The 25,931-nt window shown below is 35.9% G+C and overlaps 1 protein-coding gene across 22 annotated transcripts in view; it reads left to right on the top strand.

Annotated features, from left to right (window-relative positions):
- BAZ2B (bromodomain adjacent to zinc finger domain 2B) overlaps window positions 1–24,585 on the top strand; it is a 372,986-nt gene extending 348,401 nt beyond the window's left edge. For 17 of the 22 annotated variants that reach the window (XM_053655131.1, XM_053655133.1, XM_053655132.1 and 14 more), the window contains 10 exons: window positions 795–1,450; window positions 1,856–2,129; window positions 2,307–2,462; window positions 3,049–3,209; window positions 10,452–10,762; window positions 11,169–11,304; window positions 14,903–15,049; window positions 20,294–20,559; window positions 20,804–20,947; window positions 23,130–24,585. In XM_053655131.1, coding sequence (XP_053511106.1) covers window positions 795–1,450; window positions 1,856–2,129; window positions 2,307–2,462; window positions 3,049–3,209; window positions 10,452–10,762; window positions 11,169–11,304; window positions 14,903–15,049; window positions 20,294–20,559; window positions 20,804–20,947; window positions 23,130–23,283 — 2,405 coding nt within the window. In that variant the 3' untranslated portion in view covers window positions 23,284–24,585. Of the gene's footprint in view, window positions 1–794; window positions 1,451–1,855; window positions 2,130–2,306; window positions 2,463–3,048; window positions 3,210–10,451; window positions 10,763–11,168; window positions 11,305–14,902; window positions 15,050–20,293; window positions 20,560–20,803; window positions 20,948–23,129 lie in introns of those variants that run through there. The other 5 variants (XM_053655149.1, XM_053655148.1, XM_053655144.1 and 2 more) reach the window with 2 other exon arrangements.
- The last annotated feature ends 1,346 nt before the right edge of the window (window positions 24,586–25,931 follow it).

Below are 25,931 nucleotides of genomic sequence, written 5' to 3'. Positions count from 1 at the left end.
TTTTCACCTCCCAGATATTGGCAAAAACAGAAAATGTCCGTAGTGTTCTGATTCACTGAGGGTTTAGGTGAACAGATGCCCGTGTGTGCATGGTTCTGGTATGAACGTGTGTTGATCTAGACTTTCTAGAGGGCAGCTTAGGAGTGTATTTCAAGAACTCTGAAAAGTACATATCTTAGGTAAGTTTTTTCCTACAAATTTATTCTAAGGAAGCAAATCAGGAAAAATTAAAAGTCCAAAGATACAGATATGATTTAAAGCATTGCTTATATTAATAAATAACTGGGACCTATTAGCAGACATCCATAGAAAATTGATTATTTCAATTATATTCTATCGGATACTCACATATAGCCATTAGCATTTATGGTGTAATTATATATTAATTGACACATCAGGATCTTTACAGAATATTGTTCAGTAAGACATATGGATTAGAGCGGTGTGTGTATAATAGGATTGCCTTTATTAAATGTGTAGGTTTAAGTATGTAGCTATGTGCACAGAGAAATGCTGGAAGGATTTATACAAAAATGTTGATAGTAGTTTGCTATGTATTAAGGCTTTTCATATTTTTTATATTTTAAGATCTTTAATGGTTAATTATAAAATTACAATAATTTTCCAGTGATCAACAAATTTAGTCTATAAAAAAGGAAAAAATGGAAAGTATTAAATATCTAGAAAAGTTTGTTAAAATCTTTATGCATGTAACTTGATAAATAGTACTAAAATATAATTATAGTATTGTTTGATCCGTAATCATTGATCTTCATACCTTCCAATTTTCCTAGGATTAGAAGAAATTGCAAAGGAAAGAGAAAAACTAAAAAAGGCAGAAAGCATGCAGATCAAAGAAGAAAGACTTGAGATTTCTGAGGACACCTTAAATTGTCCCAATCCAGATCACTGTGAACAAAAAGAAGAGCCTAAAGAAAAAGACAACACAAATCTATTTCTTCAGAAACCTGGCTCTTTTTCAAAATTGAGCAAGCTTTTAGAAGTAGCTAAGATGCCTCCTGAGTCAGATGTAATGACCTCAAAACCAAATAGTAGTGGAAATGGTTGCACACTGTCTTACCAAAATAGTGGGAAACCCTCAGTGGGCAGCATCCCGTCAACAGCAACACAAAGCAGCATGGAAAAGACAGACTCCAATAATTTGTTCAGTACCGGTTCAGGTGGTCCAGGGAAGTTCTACAGCCCTCTTCCCAGCGATCAGTTGTTAAAAGCACTGACTGAAAAGAACAGACAGTGGTTTAGCCTTTTGCCGAGAACCCCTTGTGACGACACTTCACTTACCCATGCTGATATATCAACTGCTTCTTTAGTGACTCCTCCGTCTCAGCCACCATCTAAGTCACCTTCACCTGCGCCAGCTCCTATTCTTGGATCATCCTCTGCCCAGAATCCTGTTGGCCTAAATCCATTTGCTTTATCACCTCTTCAGGTTAGTACTGCTAAATGTAGCTCATTTTCATGTTGCTTTATTTGATCTTTGACCTCATGAAGGTTTTTACTCAAGGGCAATCAGTTGAATATTTGTAATATTATCCTTGCTACAGTTTGAAAACTGAGGAGAGTCAGATTTGGTATCACCAAGCTTCGTCAGAACTGCAGATTTTTAGTCTAAGACAGGCTTTTAAAATTACTTCTTAACTTATCACTATAGTTTATCTGAAAGGAAATTATTTTGTGGAGCACATAAAAACATGGAATTCAACATCGTTGTATTTAGTTCTGTAATTGCAATAAGTGAAAGAATATTTTTTCAGAATTAAAAAAATTCAGATTTTAAACATTTTTCAAAAGTCGTACATTATCCTACTTTTAAATTCTTTTTTTTTTTTTGTAGATGAAAAGTGGAGTATCTATGATGGGACTTCAATTGTGTGGGTGGCCCACTGGCATGCTTACTTCCAATATGCCATTTACCTCACCTTTACCTAGTCTGGGAGCAGGGTTGGGATTATCTGAAGGAAACGGTAATTCATTCTTGATTCCCAATGTTGCTTCAAGTAAAAGTGAATCTCCAGTACCACAAAATGAAAAAGTCTCTTCAGCTCAACCTACAGCTGTTGAAGTGGCAAAACCAGTAGATTTTCCTAGTCCAAAACCTATTCCAGAAGGTAGGTACATGGAGATGGTAGGTACATTGGCTTTATTTCATTGTTACAGATTTCTATATTATAACCAAATCTTTCTTTAATGGACTTATATATAGTTATAAATCTTTTTATTTGCATTGTGCCATTGACTCATCTTTAAAATATTTGTGAAAGATCTACATATTTATCTTAAATTAGAAATGCAGTTTGGTTGGTGGAGAATTATTGACCCAGAGGACCTAAAGGCTTTGCTGAAAGTGCTGCATCTCAGAGGAATAAGGGAAAAGGCGTTACAAAAACAAATTCAGAAACACTTGGATTATATTACTCAAGCCTGCATTAAGAATAAGGATGGTATGTACCTAAAAGAGATTTCTGCTGTTTTGCTTAGTTAGGAGAATTAATTCTTTTAAGACATATTTTTGTATGTCTTGACTCTTAATGTATTCTATTTTGTTCATTTCTTCTATTTTGCTCAGCAGTCACTATTTACATTTATTAAATTGGTATTACTTTCCTACATTTTTTTACAACTTGCAGACATATTGTTTTGTTTCTGAAAAAAAATATTTCTATTTTTAAGAGTAAGCTGTAGCCCTAGCTTGTGTGGCTCAGTGGATTGAATGCCGGCCTATGAATCAAAGTGCCGCTGGTTAGACTCCCAGTCAGGGCACATGCCTGGGTTGCGGGCCAGGTCCCCAGTAGGAGGAGTGTGAGAAGCAACCACACACTGATGTTTTTCGCCATCTCTTTCTCCCTTTGTTCCCCTCTCTAAAAATTAATAAATAAAATCTTTTTTAAAAAGTAAGCTGCATGCATATGCACACGTAACATTTGTGTATTAAGTTACATCTACATGTTATCTCTGGAATTTTATTCATGTTCTGGAAGAAACCATTAAGGGATAAAGAGGATTTAAAATTTTTTTTTTCAAATGTAGTTGCTATTATTGAGTTAAATGAAAATGAAGAAAACCAGGTAACTCGAGATATTGTGGAGAGCTGGTCAGTAGAAGAACAAGCAATGGAAACGGATTTGAGTCTCCTTCAGCAGGTGGAAGATTTAGAAAGGAGAGTTGCATCAGCAAGTTTGCAAGTGAAGGTAAAATTGACTTGGAATGAAATCTGTCTTTGGGAAAGTGGAAGGTAACTAATATTTATTATATGCCTGATATGTGCCAGTTACTATGCTTAATGTTTTCACTTTATCTCATTCAATTCTCAAAACAATCCTCAATTAATTTTCCCCATCTTACAGTTTCAGGTGAGGAACAAGGCTCAGTGTAAGTAACCTGCCACTGGTTGTGTAGTAAGTGGCTAAATATAGACTCAAACTGAATATGTCTGTCTCCAAAGCCCATGCTCTTTTTACTAAGTCTTGCTGCCTCCTTCGTGGTACTCACAAGTTTCATTTCTGGTATGTGAGTCTTTACCGCAGCAGAATATCACAGTTTTTCCCATGATAAATGTCATACTTTATCACACTCCAAAGACAGTGTTTTACGTAGGACCAGGGGCCCCTCCTATGCAAACCATGTTATGTGTCACACTTTCACTCTATGTAATTTAAACTTGGAGCATATAGAGATATTCAGATGTACATTGTGTTATGATACACACAATATATATCTGTGTGCGTGTGTGTTCAAAGTTTTAGTTAATTCATTTATCTAATGAACATTACCAGGTCACACAAAGCAGTGATCGAACATGCTTCCAATGGGCAGGCAAAAGGATACGTTTGTACAAGAATTTTTAGTTTTGTCAAGAGAAGTGCAGAGGTCTTTCTCCTCAGTTGGTAGTGTGGTGATGTCTCAGACTAAATGGATGGATGATGAATAAGGGCGGGACAGACACCTGAAAAGGTTTAGAAAATGTAGTCACCATGTAATTAGATTTGATATATTGTCAAATAAATATATTAAATGAACATTTGATATATTCAGAATGAAAACATATGCCATAATACTATTCTTTTCTATGATTAAATTTTTGCTTCATAATTACTTCATTGCTGGTATTTGGAACTTTTTGAGCATCTCCAAAAAAGTGTCATTTTCCAGAGCATTAAATATTCCTTTCTTGCCACAAACATAATTACGAGCTTTGGGAAGCAAAAATTTATCATTTGCTGAAACTATTTTGCCAGCAAACGATATGTATCCTCCTTCTGGTACTATAATACAATATAAAAATGCCTCATTTGCCTGGCATCTTCAGCAAATGAACTCTTCCACACAAGTTAATTTCCTGGAGAAATAAAAATTATTCCATTTAGTGCCATAATTTTTAAACATGTTTGTTGGATGGCTTATGTTATGCATTACACTGCCTTCTGAAATTGAGAATAATGAGTTTGATTTAAATTATCATGGTGGCACAGGATCATCCGTATGATGACCAATTAATAGAAAATGATTCCCTCAGGAAATGCAAAGAGGTTTTGCCCCTACATTAAATGCATTTTAAACTACTTCATCTGCTTGCTGTAGTCTGTCTCTGTCCTCTCTCCTAGTTAGTTGTTCCTATGTGCTAGTTTAATTTTATTGGTTCTACCAAACCTATTTTCCTGCAACATCCCCCAATCCAATTTTCCAATTCTAATTGGCTATTTGTTGGGGAGCACATCATCAAGCATCTTGGGCCTGGAGCACTTTTCTGGAGACATGCTCAGTTTTTGGTGCATTGACCTGATCACATTACTGGCTGCTTAGATGTTTTTGAGCTGTGTTCTCTGTTGCTAATATTAGTGGAATTTGTGTAAGTGGGGTATTTTTAACATCCTGTTAATAAGGCATTACTGAATTATTCTATATCATTCTGAGAAATGAATTATATTAGTCTTGAAGAGTCTGAAACCACAAGTGATGAAAATAACCAGAAAACATTATTTTAACACTTATAAAGATTTAATGAAGATCCTGGCTGGGTAGTTCAATTGGTTAGAACGTAATCCCAACATGCCAAGGCTGTAGGTTCAATCCCTGGTTAGGGCACATACAATGAATGCATAAATAAGCAGAACAGCAAATCAGTGTTTCTTTCTCTTTCTCTTCCTCTCTCTCTAAAACCAATAAATAAAAAATTTAGTGATTTTTTTCTGATCCACACTCACCAGTGTAGAAGTGTAAGTTTCCCATTTTGCCTTTTGTCCAATCCTAGCAATTTCCCACTATGCTTTTCCCTCCCCCTAGTCTACTACCAGTGGATTTCCTGTAACTCTCCTTGCATCTCCTTCTTTGACTCTAATGCATAAAATAAGCTACAAAACTGCCATTCTCTGGAGCATTTCCTCAATCCACTGAGATTTTGCTTCTCAGCATATGTCGTCAGTTTGGTCAAATAAATAAACTTATAAAAATTCTCTAAAAAAATAAAAGAAAGAAAATAGAGTTACATGTTTAGCCTGGGAACTAACTATTGTGAAGACACATTAAGCAGGTGGAATATTCATTTTTACTTTTAGTTAAAAAAATAGAAATTATTTTGCTAATAATTTGGAATTTTTTTATATTTGTAGAAAATTTACAAGTCTCTAGTCCTAGTTCTGTTGCTGAAGAGTGTACAAAAAACCTAATTATTCTTCCAGCTCCTCAAAAGACAAATTCTGTGTTTCTTTCTAAGTTTTTTATCTTACTGGCTAATTAATTCTTTCAACCCTTAGTCCTGTGAAATGGTTTACAGGTCCATGTTTCTTTTCTGAATAAACAATAATGTCAATACCATTCTAAAAATGTTATACCCATAAGTGTACATGGAGAAGTCTGAAGGTGTTCACGGGACTTTTACTTTCCTTAATTCAGCACTACACTTCTGTTGATGCTATCTACATTTTTACCTTTTTAGCATCCATATCATTCTATTGCTTCATGAGTATGCATTTTTAAAAAAATCCATGGGCCTCTTTTAGAGCGCTTTTAAGTGAGTTCTGTCATGTAGTATTTTTGTGATAGTTGCTTAAACTTCAAAGCTAAGATTTATATTTAGCATTGTTCTATTTCTACTAACCGCATTTGGGTACCTTTTTCAGTACACTTTAAACCATTTAAAAACTATTTTAATCTTGGTCCTGTCACAGAATATTAAACTTCCTTTCTAACTTTAAGTCTCCTGAAGTTTTAATAGCAATCAACCAAGTTATTCATATGTGTATTGGCCAAATATAGAGCCTTTGGATATTATCAGTGACCTTTTCTGAGGTGACAAGCTTTATCAATTACCATTCTTCAGATACAGTTTTTAACCACTTAGACTTATCCAACTGTAATCCAGTCTTTTTTTTGGGGGGGTGTAGGAGGCGGGAGGGGGGTCTTATCAGTTGCCTTGTAGAAATCAAAATATATTGTGCTTACGGGATTCCTTGCCTTGATTTAGCTATTTAGTATTCAAAATATAGGAACGAAGTTCATTTGATATGATATCTGCCAAATGTACTTTTGTGTACTATTCATAATTCCATCCTTACTTTCTAAGTGTTTTGATGATTTAAAGATGTGGAATTGATCCTAATATAAAGATAAAATAATTATATCCTAAAAATTTTAATAGAAAAGATGATGTTCATTACTTTAATATGCATTTAATAGGCACCTATTCCACATCAGACAGTGGGCACCACAAAATTTTTAAAAATATGGTTTCTACCCCCAGAAAGCTGGGCATATAATTGGGAGACATGTATACATCTCTAAGGAGAAGTAGGATCATACATGAATTTAGGAAAAGAATATGCAATTTCTGGTGGAAGTATGGAAGATGTCAGGGAGCTTTCATGAAGAAGCTGAGATGAAATTTGATAAGATGAGTAAGCTTTTGAAAGTCAAAGAATAGGGAATGCCATACTAGAGAGAGTTAACAGCATGAGCAGAGCTCTAGGATCAAGAAGCTCAGCTCATGAGACTTCTGGTCAAGATGGAGGCATAAATAAACATGGCTCACCTCCTTGCACAACCACTGCAAAAATTACAGCTAAACTACAAAAGACTATCACCCAGAATCATCAGAATACCAAGCTATATAGAAGTCTGACAACTAAGAAATTAAAGAAGTCACATTTATCCAGACAGGTAGGAGGGGTGGAGGTGTGGAACAGGTGGTAGATAAAAATCAGGAGGGATACCTCAGGAACGAGGGATTCCACCTCCCCACCAGACTACCCAGCCTGTGCTTCCATTGCCAGGAAAATAAGTCCCTATAACTTCTTGGGCTGGGGCAGCAGAAGAAAGTGTAGGATTCTCAGATGTCTCCTCTTAAAGGGCCCACAGTGAACTTAAGACTTAAGGAGACTCACTGTCTCTGGGCTCTAGCACCAGGGCAGCAGCTGGAAGGGCACCAGTGGCATATAGGGAGAGACTGAAGTGTCTAGCATCAGGATGAGTGCCAAGGGACAGCTTCCTTCTGTACAAAACTCCAGGGCCAGGCAGTGGCCATTGTCCTTTTTCTGGGCCCTCCCACACACAGCGTCACAGAGTGGTGACTCCATCAACTGGTTCACATGGGTTGCCCCACCCTGGCAATTACCTGCCTAAGTCTCCACCCCATCCAACTTACAGGTATGCTTTTCTACAACAGGCCACACTACTAAGACACAGAGTCAAAGCAGCTCTACCTAATACATAGGATCAAACACAAGGAGGCTGTCAAAATGAGGAGACAAACATGGCCAAAATGAAAAAAACAGAACAAAACTCCAGAAAAAGAACTAAACAAAATGGAGATAAGCAATCCATCAGATGCAGAATTCCAAACACTGGTTATTAGGATGCCCAAGGAACACCCAGGTAGAAATGAAGGTTACACTAAGTAAAGTAAAGAAAAATTTATGAGGAACCCAACAGTGGAGGGGATGAAGCTGAGAATTAAATTGAGGATTTGGTACGTAAGGAAGAAAAAAACATCCCATCAGAGCAGTAAGAAGAAAAAATCCAAAAAAATAGGAGCCTCTGAAACAACTTCAAATGTGCCAATAATCGAATCATAGGAGTGACAGATGGAGAAGAGAAAGCAAGAAATTGAAAATTATTTGCAAAATATAATGAAAGAAAACTTCCCCAATTAGGAGAAGGAAATACACATACAAGTCCAGGTAGCCCAGAGTCCCAAACACGATGGACCTTAAAAGGACCACACCAAGACACATCATAATTAAAATGCCACCAGTTACAGAGAGAATCTTAAAAGAAGAGAGTTACCTACAAAGGAGTTCCCATAAGAATGTCAGCTGAGTTCTCAAAAGAAACTGCAGGTTAGAAGGGACAGGCAAGAAGTATTCAAAGTGATGAAAAGCAAGGACCCACAACCTAGATTACCATGTCCAGCAAAGCTATCATTTAGAATTGAAGGGAAGATAAAGTGCTTCCCAGACAAGATAAAGCAAAGGAATTCTACATCACCAAGCCCTTGTTATATGAAAGGTTAAAGGGACTTATTTACTATGAACATTAAAATGACAACAAACTCACAACTATCAACTACTGAACCTAAAAAATAAAAACAAAAACAAACTAGGCAAACAACTAGAACAAGAACAAAAATCTCAGGTACAGAGATCACATGGAGGGTTATCAGTTGGGAGGAGAAAAGGGGAAAATGGAAAAGTGCAGGGATTATTACAGTATAGCCATGGGGATCTGAAGAACAGTATAGGAAATGGAGAAGCCAAAGAACTTATATGCATGACCCATGGACACGAACTAAGAGGGGGGAATGCTGGAGGGAAAGGGGTACTGGGAAGAGGGGTGCAAAGGGGGAAAAATTGGGACAACTATATTAGCATAGTCAATGAAATATATTTAAAAAATAAAGCATTCTTTCTCAAAAAATAAAAAACAACTCAGGACATGTCTGTGGAGTGACAAGACTTGGAATTTGACTGCAGTGTAGGATGCATGAATGGGAATTTGGGAGAAAAGGTAGATCACAGTACCTGCATGTCATAGTAAAAATTTGGACTTTGTTAAACAGTAGAGAGTCTTTGAAGGATTTTGAGCTGGAGGATCAATATAAGCAAGCTGGGTTATACAATAATATCATTTACATATGAGGGGGGGGACCCAAAAATCACCCAGAATTTATTTATATAAAATTGTGTATTTATTGTTACATGTTTAGACTTCAGTCACCTTCAAAGTACTCTCCATTTGATGCAATACACCTATTGAGAGGTTTTTTTTTTTCACTGCTCAAAACAGTTTTTGAATCTGCCGATTCTGATGCCTTTTGGTTCTTCTGCCGTTTTTTGTTTCATTTGTTCTGCATTGGTAAAATGTTTCCCTTTCAGGGCTTTTTTAAATCTGGGGAAACAAAAAAGGTCACTGAGATCGAAATTGGGTGAATAGGGAGGGTAGCGCATGGGGCTGGGGGTCATGCTGTTTTTGGTCAAAAACTGCTGAACACTCAGCATGGTGTGGGCAGGTGCACTTATAAATCACCCATTATGAAATGGGCAAACATGTTGAATCTCCAAAGAAAATTCACTGAAGCTGAACACAGCCTCTCACAATAATACCAGTTGGTACACTGACATAGATGGGTTCCTAGAACACTCACCCAGCAGAGGAAGCCTGTACTATAACGGGCCCACCCTCCAAAAAATAATTATGATTTTTGGGGTTCCCCCTCATGCGTGTGTGTGTGTGTGTGTGTGTGTGTGTACTATTTGCTTTCACTGAGTTGCAAATAAAATGAGTAAAAGTAGACATGGCCCCTGCACTCATGGAATTTAGAGGTAGAAGTTAAATAATCACAGTAATATAAAATTGCAATTATCACAAGGCTACTGAGTATTATATGGTCCTATGAGAAGCCTGTGCTGGGAGATTAACCCCATAACAGAGGTCAGGAAAGGGTTCCCTGAGGATATAAATATTACCTTGAGAGCTGTAGGGTGAGTGAAGTCAAGTAGGTGAAGAAGAACAGGGGAAAGTTATATAAACATAAAGACATAACAGCTTGCTCAAAGCTGCAGCTAAAGGAAAAACGGTGAGTACAAGGAGCCGTGCAAGAGTCCAGGTCTCTGGTGAAAGGAATGCCAAGTGGAAAGGAAGAGCAGAGTTCAGAGACTACTGAGAGGTTTCTATTTACGTGGTCCTGTGAAATTAATAAGCATTTGCTGATTTCGTTATACCTTTTATATGTCTAAAGGTTTTTAAATTTTTTTACAACTGCTTATTTTAATTTTTTTGTTCTTGTTTCTACCTACCACCAATAGGAAACACAAGGTAAAACCTTTAGCAAAGGTCCTTGAGATCTGCTGCTGTCTGCTGCTGTACTTTTAAGTAAAGGTAATTCACCCACCAGGCACTTTAAGAGAAAACCGTAATAACATTATTCTCTTGATATATAGGGTTGGATGTGTCCAGAGCCTGCATCAGAAAGGGAGGACTTGGTATATTTTGAACATAAGTCATTCTCTAAGTTGTGCAAGGAGCATGATGGAGAATTTACTGGCGAAGAAGAAAGCAGTGCGCATGCACTGGAACGGAAGAGTGACAACCCCCTAGATATAGCTGTAACCAGGCTGGCTGATTTGGAGCGGAACATTGAAAGAAGGTATCTGAAGAGCCCCTTAAGTACCACCATTCAGATCAAAGTGGATAATGTGGGCACAGTTACTGTCCCTGCTCCTGCACCATCCATTAGTGGTGATGGTGACGGGTAGGTTATTGAGATTAACTTGAAAAATTATTGTGCTTCTTTGCTAATTGGAGCCTATTTTCTATTGCCTGTTATCTATGTATCTTCTTGTATGTCTGTGATCCATATGGATCATGCTGTTTGATCCATATGGATCATGCTCTTTGCATGGTGCTTTGTAAAAACATTATTTTTGTTATGTGCGTTGATAATCCTGCAAAGTGATCTTACATTTACCTGGTTGTGACTAAGCGTTGAGGCACGTAGCCACAGTCTGTGCACTACATCGAATTTAGTTGCTTAAACCTTATACTTACTGGCTGTTCCATGTTTTTGTCATTGCTTGGCTTTCAGTGTGATGATTGTTCTCATTCAGTGACCATAAATGTGGACATGACCCACTTAATTTTTCTATATTTCAATGCAGAATTGAAGAGGATATTGCTCCAGGGCTCAGGGTATGGAGAAGGGCATTGTCAGAAGCTCGCAGTGCTGCACAGGTAGCTCTGTGCATTCAGCAGTTACAGAAATCAATAGCATGGGAAAAATCAATTATGAAAGTTGTAAGTGTTTTCATTTAAGAAATACTATAACTAATTTACTTTGTCCTGTTCTTCCAACCTTCAGATCTTTCTTAATTATGCATTAGTTATTGTCAAAATAACGTATGCTGAGAGTTTGCTTGTTCTTATCCTGTATAGTTTGATACTTTCTTCCTTATTTTGAGCTTTCAGAAGGAACCTACCAAATGTGTTACCTTTTTTTTCTTAAATGTTGGTTCTCTCTCCATTGAATATTGTTTATCACTCTGGCTGAAGTTGTTTTCCACATTCTGTCAACATATAGTTGTTAATCTAAGTATTTGAGGGCCCTTTCATTCTTGTAAACATTCCAGTTGGTAACATTACCTGCTACATATATTCACTGCATTCCCAAAATATCATTATATTTCCATCAGTTTTCATTTCTGTCAATTTTTTAATCCTAAGAAATACTTAGGTAAGTAAGTACAAGTGAGGCGGAGAGTTCTTCCTTCAAACATTGATATGATGTATTTGGTCTTTGATGTAGGTGATGTGAAGAGTAGATCTTTTTTATTCTTTATTCTAACTAAAACTGGCTTTTCATGGTATTTGTTAAACCACAATCAGTTATTATCCAGTAGCAGCTTCTACTTTGTACCAAACACCAAATGCTGTGTGTTCAAAATAAAAGCTATATTTCATATATTTTCCAAAGAGATACCTATTTTAAATCGTGTACATGTCCCTCTTGCCTCTTGAATATCACTTATAGAAATATTTGTTATATGTAGACTTTACTAATTACTTTAACATTTGCTTTTGAATTACAGGTTTGCTTTAAAATCCAAATATGTAAGAACTGTTTTCATGAATAACTAAGGATTTACTTAAAATAATCATTCACCAAAGAAAAGAAATGATCCTTAAATAATTTGATCCTTAAATAATTCTTTTTTTTTAACTTTTACTTTTATGCTTACACTCCTCGGGGTCTTATTCATTCTCTACAAATAAATTTAGCTTCTTCCGTGGTTTTCCACTTCTTCCTAAAATGTCCATGAAATAATAAATCTGGAGTTTTCACAACATTTTCAAATTTAGATCTTTCCCAACCCAGATTATAATTTACCATATATTTTAAGGCATTATTTAAAACCAGTAACATTAGTAGCATTTTTACTAAGTAAAAATTGTTCTTATAAAAATTAGTATTAAAGTTTTCAAGTCACCCACTCAAATATATTTGGTGAAATCTAGGCTATAATGAATCAAAAGTATTGAAGACCTACATCAAAATGCAATTCATAGTTATTTTTCTCACCTATACCAAAACAGTCATCGTGTTGTGGTTAGTTATAACTTATATGCAGGATATAACTTATATATAACTTATAAGTTATACACAAGATATAACTGGTCTCATTCAGTGACCATAAATGTGGAAATCTGCCTTTATATTAGTGTACTTACCAAAATCTGCCTTTATATTAGTATACTTACTGTCTGCTATCTAAAGCTTTACTTCAGTTTTTACATATTCATAAACCTTTGCCATATTATTAACATACATTTATCATTATTTAACTACATCTCTAATAATCTTCATTTCTTTTTCTTAATGCTTAACAATACATGGTTTGCTGTGAAACTACCTTAAAATGAAGGCAGAGTCTCATATTCAAAGATTAATGAGCAGTTTGTAACCTTTCATTAGAAATGTAACAGTACTTGTAATAATCCTTATAAGAAGTCATAACAAAATGTCGAAGTGCTCACCATCTTTAGAAATACCTTCTTTGCCAGAGACAAAGCTTACCAGGACAGAAGAGGCTATTGTAATTTGTCTCCAGATATGCTTTATATTATTGTTAATATTAAATAATAGATAGCATCTACTGTATTTTGCTCTAGGAGCAAAGGATTTAAAAGAAAATATTAATACACTTGTTCTAACATATTGAGCCATTACTGTGATTTTTCAAAAGTGTTAGAAGATCAGTATCTATCACCCTTTCTTAATGTGTCAGAAAAAAATTGTTTTTAAATCATAAATGTGAAATGTTAAGTAGACTTTACAAAGTATTTTATCTAGTATAAAAATAGTGAGAATTTACCTTATGTTCATTAATCTGATTTTTAAATTGTATTGTTATAGGGATTTAAATATAACCTTCCAAATATTTCTCAGTGAATATTTTTACAGTAAAAAATTTTTAAATGTAACTTAAATTTGGAAAAACAACACCCTCTTTAGGTATTTAATAACGATGTAGTATTAGACAGGGTCATAAAACAAATACTGTCGGAAGATCACACTCTGCTGCTGCTGCTCTTAGTACACATACCGATTGTTCTACGGTCAGTAGGACAATCGGTATGTGTACTGAGTGTTCTCAAGTGTTCTACTTGATCGTAGCCAGAAGGCTCAGAGCAATCCGATTTTAGTGTTATATTTATTCCATGTATGCGATAGAAATTTGTTATTATTTAAGAGGGCATGGCTGCCATCTTGATAAGATTCTTAAGCTATCATTGGTGTATATAGTGAGTTATATTGTGTAAGACTATTTTAGTCTTTCCCAAACTGATTGAGAATAAAAAAAAAATGGAGTCAGAACAGTTAAGCTACTTTGTTATTAAGAGTACATAAGTATATAACTATAAATTAGTATAAATGATTTACAGTTTAAATGTTTTCATTTTAAATATGTTGATTACAGGACATTTTCTACTGTGACTGGGAATATAAATTTAGTGTCAAAATATGGTGTTAGTTAGTACGTACCATTTTTTAAAGCCATTTGAAAGTTTTTACTTGTCTAACATTCCTTCTTTTCCTTTGTGAAACTTACTATTTGGAATATGTATGCATGAGAAAAAAATTTTCTTTTTATAGATTTTAAAGTTCTTAATGATATTAACTTTTTATCAGTGAAAAAATAATTTTATTTTTAGTTCTAGAAAATAAATCGTGACCCCTTAAATTGTTTAATTTAATCTATTATATCATTTTTTACCTGAGAAATCATTTTGTAGGATCCATCTTCTACACTTGTGACACATATTTGATTTGGTTTGATTTCCAAAGTTTCCTAGTTTTTTAATCAACTTCAAACAACAGATGGATAATGTAGTAAACATATGGGGGCATATTTTTATTATTATATGTAATTCTGATACTAATGCTAATACTAATTTTGATTGTAAAAATTAACTCTTACTCATTTCTTTCTCAGGATGTCATGAGGATGCTAAGATAAGCAAAAGATGAAATATATTAAAAAATTAAGGCACCATGTATTAAAGCTATTCATTGCTTTATGTGCTCCAATGTCATGTTAATTATTTCATACGTTAATGTATACATGCTTCTGAAGTGTGTGCAGGCACTCGACCTCTAGCTTTGTTCTTTGCAGTGTACCTGAAATGTGCATTTACCCCAACTGAACTGCTCACCCCGTCATGTGGTCCATATCTGTGTAACGAGAGATACATAGATGTGTATGGCTACTGTATATTTGTTAGCAAGCGGAATGTTCATTACTAATATAAACTAGGAATTATGGTTTGTTTAATATCCTGATAAGTATTATTTATAGCAGAATATTAATTTTAAGTGATTTTTCATGTATTATAGTACTGCCAGATCTGTCGAAAGGGAGATAATGAAGAACTGCTCCTCCTCTGTGACGGCTGTGACAAAGGCTGTCATACCTATTGCCACAGACCCAAGATTACAACCATTCCAGACGGGGACTGGTTTTGTCCAGCTTGCATCGCTAAGGTAAGATTGATCTAAAACTCAGCTTCTTTTTAAATTGAGGTAACACTGGTGACTAACATTTTACAAGTGCCAGGTGTACAACATTATAATGCGATACCTGGGCGCCCTACAGCATGCTCACCACCAAAGACCTGGTTTCCGTCTGTCACCGTGTACTGGACTCCTTTCTCCCATTTCTCCCCTCCCCACTCCCCCTCCTCTCTGGTAAGCACTGATAGGAATTTATCTGTTAATTACAGGCATTTTATGAGAATATTTTGAGATATAATTCATGTACCATAAAATCTGCTTTTCTAGAGTGTACAACTGAGTGTATTTTTTAGCTGTATTCACAGAGTTGTACATCACCACCTCTGTTTAATCACCGAACATTTTCCGGACCCTCCAGAAGCATCCTGGTGCCCGTTAGCAGTCACTCCCCCTCCCCCTTCTCCCGTCAGCTTTTGGCAACCACTTACCTACTGTCTGTTGTTATGAATTTGCCTCTTCTGATCATTATGTTTTAAATTGAATGAAATAATATGTGCCTTTGTGTCTTACTTCTTTCAGTTAGTACAAGGTTCATCTAGGTTTCACTATGTATCAGTGTTTCCTTTTTTAAAATTTTTTAAATTTATTTATCTTTAGAGGGGAAGGGAAGGAGAGAAGGAGAGGAATATCAATGTATGTTTGCCTCTCATGGGTCCCCTGCTGGGAACTGGCCTGCAGCCCAGGCATGTGCCCTGACTGGGAATCAAACCATGATCCTTTGGTTCACAGGTCCGTGCTCAATCCACTGAGCTACACCAGCCAGGGCCAGTGTTTATTTTTTTTAAATAGTCAAAATGATAGTCCATTGTGTGCATACACAACATTTTGTTTATCCATTCTTCAGTTGATAGACATTGGGTTGATAGACATAGACATGTTTCCATGTTTTGGCTGGTATAGATAATATTGTCAGGACCATTCATACACAATTCTGTATGAATATATGTTTAACTTCTCTTGGGCATATACCTAGGAGTAGAATTGCTAGGTCATATGCCTTTTAAATCACTCTCCAGCCTTTGGACTCTCACACCATTGATTACAGAGAAGCAATATGACAAAACAAAAACAAGTGGGTTTTAGAGTTATAAAGATAACCAATAGGGAAGGGTCAGCATGTATGGAGGGCCAGACTCTGCTAGGTGTTCCCTACCTCAGTTACTGTCTTTTTTGTTTAATCTCTTGGCCTGATTATTACCAGGAATTACTGCCTCTTCATAAACTCAAACATCTGTCTGTGCACCGCCTTCTTTCCTGTCTGCTCTGACACTTCCAACAGTTCTCTGATTTCAACAGGACCTTCAAGGCATTTATCTTAAGACCTTTTCACTGTCCCTTTACCACTTCCTGTCCTGCGATTCCTCCTAACCTAGTCATTGCATCCATCTGTGGATGCCATAAGCTGCTAGTGCCACTCTGAAGCCACTTCCCCAAGGGCGTGCCTCAGATCCCGTCCCCTCGCACTGGCTGAGGGGTGCGGCTCCAGCACTTCTGTCTTCTCCTGCGTCAATTTTTTTCCTCTGGGTTCTTGTCATCAGCTTCCTACAATGCTACTACTTCTCCTACCTTAAGAAAGCTAAACAAAACGCTTTTCTGACCTCATTTCTTACTTGTTCCACTTCCCCCATTTCTCTCCTTCCCTTTACAGTAAAACTGCTAGAAAGTTCTGTCCTGGTTCTCGCCCATTTCTCTCCTTCAATTCAATCTTGAACTCCAGTCAGATTTTCATCAGCACAGCTTCTCCAGAATTCTTGTTACCATGGCCACCAATAACATCCCCATTGCTGAGTCCAGTGAGCGGTGCTTAGGCCCCATCAAACCCATCAGGTACAGTTGATGAAGGGGAACCCTCCTTCCTTCTTGAAACCCAGTTTTCATGTGGCTTCTGGGGAACCACACTCACCAGGTTTTCTTCTTGTCTTTGCTCCTTTTCCGCCTCTTTTGCTGATTTTCTGACTGCCCTGATCTACTGACCTTAGGGCACTTTCTTAGTTTCAGGGTTATCGTCTATAAGATGGGACAGTACCTGCTTTACGGGAATTTGTGAAGATCAAATACGGTCATGGATGTGAACTGGTTAAAAACCTGTGACATGTATATAGACTATATTTCACAAAATAACAGAAGGTCCCACATGACATCATTTTCACTAATGGCTTTTTACTTCTGATTATGTGATCAGTTTTGTTATGTATAGATAAATGTAATTCAATAATTAGCTTCGCTGTTGTACAAAAACTATCTTTTAGTTTCATAACTGTTAAGTTATAGACAGTTTCTCTAATACTTTATGAATTATTAACAAGTCAGTGTATTAAGTATTAGAGATATCTGGTGGGCATTTTAAGTGTTTGAGATATCTGACAGGTTATAGGAGGTTTTGTTTACAATAAATTTGCTTAATTTAGAACTTTCACTGTTTATCATTGAAGGAGTAGAGTAGGAGACATCAGTTCTATGATCTTATCCAAGCTCTTCTATGTAAATGCAGCTTTCTAAGCCACTGCTTTTTTGTTTGTTTTTTTTAAATGTAGTGAATTAGATGTTATGTTTTTTATAGCAATATAACAATTTATAGACTTCGGATTTTGATATAAGGATTTTAAAAATTAAGGTTTTAAAATCTTCCCAGTAATTTATTGTTGATTACAAATATTTATACTATACTCTCAAGTGGCTATTTCTGTGTACATCACTGTGATCGTTTTTACTTGGTGTGTGTGTGTGTGCCAACACATATAGGTACTCTGTTGTACCTACATATGATTACAGAACCACAGACTCAAATAGATGTTGTACATAAACTGAATATATACACATTATATAACTCATAGACACACACACACACACACACACGTACAGGTTTCAGACTGCATTGCCTACTAAAGCCAAACAAACAACACAGAAGAGTTGGCACTGTGACAACAGGAAAGTCACTCCTCCCACTTAAATGGTAGTCATCACTCACCTCTAGCCAATTGTTGTCATAGAGACATGTGGGCCAGTGTTCCAGGACCTGCCAGTACTTCAGGATCAGAGATTTTTAGGCACCTCCAATCACTGTGAATGTTGGCAACAAATCTAGAATTTCTACAAGCACTATATGAGCAAAGCGGCAAGCATGGACAGTGGGCTGTTTATAGCCTGTGAGCCACCAGTTCTGATATATATATTTATATGTTCATACAGACATAATAGAGATGTGCTTCTGTGTGTGGAATCCGATGGGTTCTGCTTAAGGCATATTGCAGTTCCTTTTTGCATTTAGGCTTTTAATAAAATAGAGAGAAAAGGTGGCAAGGGGCACAGCTCAGTCCAGGAACAAAGTAATCAGGTAACAGAGTAACACTGTAAAAACTTCCTTTTAAAAGTATGTATACGTGCATGGTCTATTGAGGTAAGGCGATAAATGTCGTTTATTAAGAAATACACAGGGACTTCATTGTCTTTTTAAAACATCAGAAAAAAATTTTGATTCCGTGGTTTAAACTTCATGTTTTCTTACTGTAAGCGTTATTTTGTTAGAAAATGCCCCCAGGTAACATTTAGTTCAAATAGGAACTAGAAGTGTTGGCCCATAATTCACAAAATTTTGTGTTTTTTAAGTAACACAATCATTATTCAATCTAACCTAGTTTAACCTTAGTTAAATGTACTTTTCTCATATTAAGCATTCTCTTTTATAATTTCAGAGTGCTAAAAGCTCAGTGTGGTACAAAAATTCAAAGTAAGAGAATTTTACTGCATAAAAATGAATAAATTAATTGGAGAAGAGAAACATTTTCATCATTTCAGTTAGTGACAAAGGGTGGTGATTTTTTGATATGGTAATGGGGAAGCTGCTAGATTTATGGTTTGCCTTATTATTTTAGTCACTTAAATTTTTCAAGTATGCTTTTATCCCCCCAATACAGAATCAAATTTTTTTATTACTATTTTTCAATTATAGTTTGCATTCACACTACTTTGTAATAGTTTTAGGTATACAACACATTGGTGAGACAACCATGTACTTTACAAAATGTTCCCTAGAACCAAATATTTTTAATTTCCTGATGAAGAGCAATTTTGAAAAATATATTGAGATCTCTGCTAGAAGAGATCATGAGATTCTCAAAGAAATTGGTATGAAATATTTCAAAGACATGTTTCCGGCCAAGTTTATCTCAGTACAGCTAACTTTAAATTATGGCTAGATTAAATATTGACTCTGTAGTCTAAGATTTCTTAACAGTTTGGGTAAGAGAGGAAATAGATTTTTAAAAGAGGGTAAACAAACACTATTGTGGAAAATCAAAACAAAAACCGTATATTACTGGTGAATTTGCATATCACTCTTCTAAATCCATTATATTTGCTATAATATTAACTCGAAATTCAGTCTTATTTTCCTACTTCTAAATTGGGGGAACGGAGGTTCATTGTTACATCAATTATGGGTACACTGCATAAGGCCACATTGACTTTTTTTTTCCATTTAATTTGAGAACTTGAATGACCTTACCAATTGTGTTGCCTATTTTGTAACTGAGAAAAATAGTGCCTCGTACATATTTTTGTACAAAGTTCCATAGCTACAGAGTATAGCTAGAATGTGTATCCTTTGATTCCAAATATAATCTTTTATACTATTTTCTTATTGTTTTCCTCAAAACAGACACCTTCTCTGTCTTCTTTTTTCCTCAGCCTTCACCACTTTTTTTTTCACACCTGGGAACCACAAGTTTGTGGAATTATCTACTTACAGCAAATGTTTCTTTCTTTATCCAGAAAAAAACATCAATTTCCAATACATTTGATTTTACAAGGGACTTTTTCTCTATGTGATACTTCGTGAGCTACTTTTTATGTCTTGGCCTGGCTTTTTAATTACCTCTTCAACTTTCAGATTAACAAGCTCTATATTTTTATTTCTGTTCCTCTTTGTTCTTAATTATATTGTTCTCTAAAAGATAGTCCTTTTATTTATTTAATCTCATTCAGCCCATGACCTGGACTAAAGGAATACTGCTGATAAGCTCTACACTAAAGATGGATTACCATAAGATCAGCATCCTCAAGTTTTTTAAGATTTCCTAAGATAAACTTTTTCTGGTTTATCAGGTTTTAGCCTTATATTGTGAAAGAACAAAATCATAGATCTCTTTTGAAAATGATACAATTATTAACCTCCAACATCTTTTGTTATACTTCATTTATTTTTTTAAATTAAAGGCAAGTGGTCAAACTCTAAAATTCAAAAAACTTCATGTCAAAGGAAAAAAGAATAATGATTCAAAAAAAGGAAAGAAAGGACCTTTAACAGGGGACACTGAAGACGAAGACTCTGCATCCACAAGCAGTTCACTAAAAAGAGGAAGCAAAGACATGAAAAAAAGAAAAATGGAGGAAAACACATCCATTAACTTGTCAAAGCAAGAGAGTTTTGCTTCTGTTAAGAAACCTAAAAGAGATGACTCCAAGGACTTAGCTCTTTGCAGGTATTACTTCAATTTTTATGTACTATAAACTCATGATATCCCATTTTATTTGTTTATAAACTTTCCACCATATTAAAGGTGACTTTCTGAAAATTTGTACAAATAAGAAAATGTAAAGTTTATAGTATAATGTATTCTTTTAAATAATTTGCTTTGTCTTTCTTATAAGACTATAAAAGCTAAATTTTTACCAAAATAGGTAATTGTAAAGCACAGATACTGATTTCAAACATTATTTCTACAGCACGATCCTTACTGAAATGGAAACTCATGAGGATGCGTGGCCTTTTCTACTTCCTGTAAACTTGAAACTTGTTCCTGGTTATAAGAAAGTTATTAAGAAGCCTATGGATTTTTCTACAATTAGAGAAAAATTAAGTAGTGGACAGTAAGTAAACCCTTTCATTTCAATATTTATTGCTTGATATGTGCTACATAATCACCTACTGAGCTAAAAATACAGTAATTTACACCCAGGACAGAAGGCCTGATTTTGGAGAGGGGTGTCTGTGTGCACAGGTGTGTGTGTGTATGTTTGGTTAGGGTGGTGGTGTGGTATGGATGACAAGTCAATCAATATTTAAACAACTAAAAAGTAGTGTGATAAAGCGTCCTTTGACATTGGAAGGGCACCACACTAAGCCTGGGACGTAAAGAGAAGTGTCGAGGAAGTCTCCCAAAGTAGGTAGGTAGCATATAAGCTGGAGCTTATATTGTGCATCAGTGGAGTATTGCATCATCTCATGTGGATTTGTTAACAATGGATTCTGTAATATTTTCAGATTATTTCAATGCAGAGATAGACCATCATTGGGAATTTTAAACACTAAAAGTTTTATAATGCCCTGGCTGGTACCTTGGTTGGTGCGTCATCCTGAAATGCCAAGGATGCAGGTGCAATATCCAGTCAGGGCACATACTGTGCCATCTCCTTGAAGTTGCACTGTTCAGTTCAACCCAAACTGATGTGCTGGCACCAAAGTCCACAAACAGCATTTCAGAATTTTAAACTAGAAATGGATAGAACGGAGGGTTTGGGGAAGTGCCTGCTTGAATGGATCACTCTGGATTCCATCAGCTGCCCATCCTTCTATAAAAGAAGGGCACAGAGTGGGTATTGCCCTTATTTCACCTAGAATCTCATCTGGAACGCTCTCTTGGGCTCTAGACTCCCTAGTATTCATCATTAACCTTTTCTTGTAGTAAGGAACAGCTTAAAGAGATAAGTATTTCTCAAAGTAACTTGGTATTGTTTTATAAAAATCATTCCCACACATGTTATATTATTCCATTTATGTGAAATATCCAGAACAGGTGGGAATAGGGAGGAACAGAGAGGAACTGCTTAGTGGATGAAGGGTTTCCTTTTGAGGTAATGACAATGTTTTGGAACTAGAAAGAAGTGGCGATAGGACAGTGTTGTAAATGTACTAAATGCCACTAAGTTGTCTGACTTAAAGTGGTTAATTTTGTGTTATTTTTCATTTCACCTCAATAAAAAAACCCCAGAAGAACAGGTAAGATAAGGCCTGAATTAACTCTGTGAGCTCATTACAGATAAAGAAATTTTATTTCTTTTTTTGCACATATTAAGAAAAGAAAGGGAATAGAAACTACAAGCTATTTCGTCAGAGAAATAATTCCACTTTTATTGGGTCTCAGAACTTTAGTGTATGCTTCACAGATATTTCTAACAGGAAAATTATTTTAGTATTCATCTTATCATAAGTTAGAATTAATTTAAATTTGAATTTCTAAAAGCCCTCTTTCAAAACGTATTGATTTGGCTTGAGTTGGCTTGAAACAAACCACTGTTTTCTTACCACTGAGTTTAGGGAGATTCAACTCTGTGTCCTGTTCTTCATGTTCTCACAGGGAAAGGAGAAGTGGGCGATCCCACTAAAAAAGCACTGAAGCCACAGTGCTTCTTGTTGAAAGTCAGTCCCTCGTAATGTTATCTCAGGTAAATAGGTAGCGCATGCTTTTTGCTCATTTTGGATCATACTCAAAGCAAAAGAGTATATTTGAAGAGAGAAGAGAAATGGGAACTGAGGGAGATTTAACACAGAGCAGCCTATCCTGGGATGTATGTAGAAGCCACAGGGCAAGTACAATATCTGCAGTTCGTAAGAAGCATTCCTGTTATTTCCAGTGCACCCAAACAGTTTGGGATGTGGACAGAAGGGGTAGGACAAGTGATGCAGCTGGTCAAAGGAGTTAATTTAAACTCATCAGGTGGGATGCGTCCTGTAACAGAGAACTGTGGGGCAGATCAAACAGAAATTGGATGTGGGGAACATGTTTGTTGTAATGTGTCCTGATCTCTAGAGAAATGTGTTTTTCCATTTCATCTCTCTAATCCTAGATGGTTCAGACCACAGGCAACTATGTAATTTAAAAGTTCCATGTATGAGAGGTTATAATGTTTTAAATCACTTTAAAGGCAGTTATCCTAATCTTTCTCTTTTTCCTTTCAGTTTTACTTTTTATTTTACCTTGGATTACCTCTTCATTTGGTTACAAAACAAAGGTCGACAAAAGCAACCTCTAAATCATGTGTTTTCTTTCAGGTATCTGAACCCTGAATCCTTCGCTCTAGATGTCAGGCTTGTTTTTGACAACTGTGAAACATTTAATGAAGATGATTCTGATATAGGCAGAGCTGGCCACAGTATGAGGAAGTATTTTGAAAAAAAGTGGACAGATACTTTCAAAGTGAGCTGAAGTTATAATAATCTCTCTCTTTTTTTCCTTTCAAACAAGGACAAATGAGACCAGCAATGTGAACTGTATTTACATAAATGTGCGAGGCACATACATAATGACTTTTTTTCCTTAAAATAAGTATCACAAAAAAAGTATCAGAAGAATGATACCATTTTTAAAGGCTTCACTCCTACAACAACCAAGGCCCTTGGTTATTGATTTCTGTGATTTATCAGCTAATTTAGGTAGAACAGGGAAGCACACCCAAAGAGTTTTCAAAGGAAAGGGTGTTATAGTGCAATAGCAATGAAAATATATCAGATCGCACTGAATAGTCAACACCAGAGCTCTAACGTGGGAAATGGTTCTCCTTTCCCTCTCAATAAATATCTATTTTTCATTTTTTTACTTTGTAGTTTATTTTTTAGTGAATGTATTTAATTTTATGAATTATTTATGATTAAACCACATCCAGAATCTTCGTTTTCTGTGAAAAGGAAGAACTAGAAAATTGCTTTAAACCTTGAAAATACAACAAGGAATGTTTTAAAATATAAAACAAAGCCAAGTTAAACTGTTTACACTAATGTGCTATAAAAGCACCAAAAATAAACTTTACTGTAGAGTTACAAGTACATTTATATATATATATGTTGCTGCATCACTTGTGTAGTTAAATTGTATTTCAAGACAGTGAAGAAAAAATGACATGTATATACTGTTCATTATTGTTTATATTAAGTCTTGTTTTAAATATGTATTATGTGTATATATTGTTTGCAGACATTATTGTTTATGCCTTAGAAGGATTGTAGCATTTTATTTTAGTCTGAAGGTAATTATCGCTGTACAGCTTGTACAGTAATTATCCTCTACCGACACTGTGGCGTCTCCTTGATCTTGGTAGTGCCTGCCTTTGAAACAGGGTGTAGGGGATATTAGTTTTTCCATTTTTCTATTTTGTTATATGACTTTAAGCCACCAGGGCCTAAATTAAAGTATAATCATTTGTATCCATGTGGAATAAAATTGTGACAATTTCCTACACACACAGTATTTTTTCATAGAAACATTTCCCTCCCATTTGCCTTGCCTCAGAAATAAATTTAAAAGACATTTGTAACCACTGTGTTTTATCTACTGTGTGTTGTGGTGGCCTGTTGGAGGCAAATAGATCAGAATTTTTTTGTACCTATGTAAGAGTACTTGAAGTTTTATTTAAAATAAAATGTTGTGCAAAAGGTAGCATTCTTTTTTTTAGGAGTGTTATTTTTCACTACTATGTGTGGCACGGATACAATAAAAGACTTTTACAAACTAGTTTTTAGTTTTTCTTAATGAACCTGAAAACATAGTCTTTTAAAAAAAGAAAATGGTTAATTTAAATTTGATTTTTACAAGATTATAAGGGAGGAGCAACAGTGTGTGGTCCACTGAGTCGAGTGGAAGATGGGTAGTTTTAAGTCAAGTTATGGGACTTTCATGAGTCTCTGAACCTCTCTTGACCATATTTTATTGTTGGGTTGGGTTTTTTTTTACATTTTCAATATTAAAATACATTTTTAAGGTTATCCGATAAAAGAAATGTCTCCGTTGGTAGACCTATAACCTTGTGGTCAATAAAAACTTTCGACCATATAAATTAGTCTAACAAGTCGTGAGCTACATGGTGCCGCCTTCGGGAAGTGTGCTGTGCAACCGTGCAGGGCTCGGAGGAGTCGCTGGCGGACACCGAAGGCTCAGGCCCTGCCCTCGGGAGCTTACTGCCTAGAGAAGTGGCCCTTAGATGATGTTCTAGAAAATGACTTTTAATGGTGAAGGAGAAAAGTCTTGAAGAAAATATTCCTAACTTTAATATGCTTCAAAGTCACAGAGTATTTTCCAAAATCTCTAGACTGTTTGTGAAGACTTATGTGAAAATCAGCCGTTGTGATGTAAATATGTCAGTCTCTGTTAACCAAATGTCACAGTGATGCCTTAAGGGGCTGGTGCTTAATCAAAAATACCATGTGGAGCAGGGCACAAGGTGGTGCTGTGAATAAAGTCTGGTTTTGTGTTTGTAGAACTGCCAGTCGCTCCATGGGGGCTTTAGGGATGATACACGCTTATGTTAATTTATATTAGATGGTATATAAGTGGCTTATTTGATAATAATATTTGGTGTCTGAGGGGCTCATAATAAGAAATAAAATACTTACACACAAAGAAACAATTTTTCAAGAGTGATAATTTTCTTTTAAAAGTAAGCTATCCCTGAGTAAGCCATACTTGTATTGTGAGAACATCGTAGAAGCCCCAAGGGACAGCCAGCACCTCGCACCGACTCACAGCAGTGTGACTGTGGATCTTAGAAGTGGACCCTTCAGGCCGCGTTAACTGGGACGACTGGAACTATCTCAGCTGTAACTTCACAAGAGACCCTAAGCCGGAGCCACTCAGCTAAGCCACTCCTGAATTTTTGACCCACAGAAACTATGAGGTAATCAGCATTTGTTACTGTTTTAAGCCACTCAGGTTGGAGGCGATGGTTGCATGGCAACAGATCACTCATGGGCTGTGGCGGGGTTTCCCTGGGGTCCGGGTGGGAGGGGAGCCTGCACTCTCCAGAAGGCCACGCCACGCTCCTCCCGGCTCACGTTCAGTGTGTATGTGGATAATTTTTCCAC

Source organism: Artibeus jamaicensis, unplaced genomic scaffold (assembly GCF_021234435.1).
Source record: "Artibeus jamaicensis isolate MK-2021 breed Jamaican fruit bat unplaced genomic scaffold, CSHL_Jam_final contig_936, whole genome shotgun sequence".
NCBI lineage: Eukaryota > Metazoa > Chordata > Mammalia > Chiroptera > Phyllostomidae > Artibeus > Artibeus jamaicensis.
The sequence above is the reverse complement of the archived record's forward strand: the minus strand, read 5'-3'. Positions and strand labels throughout refer to the sequence as shown.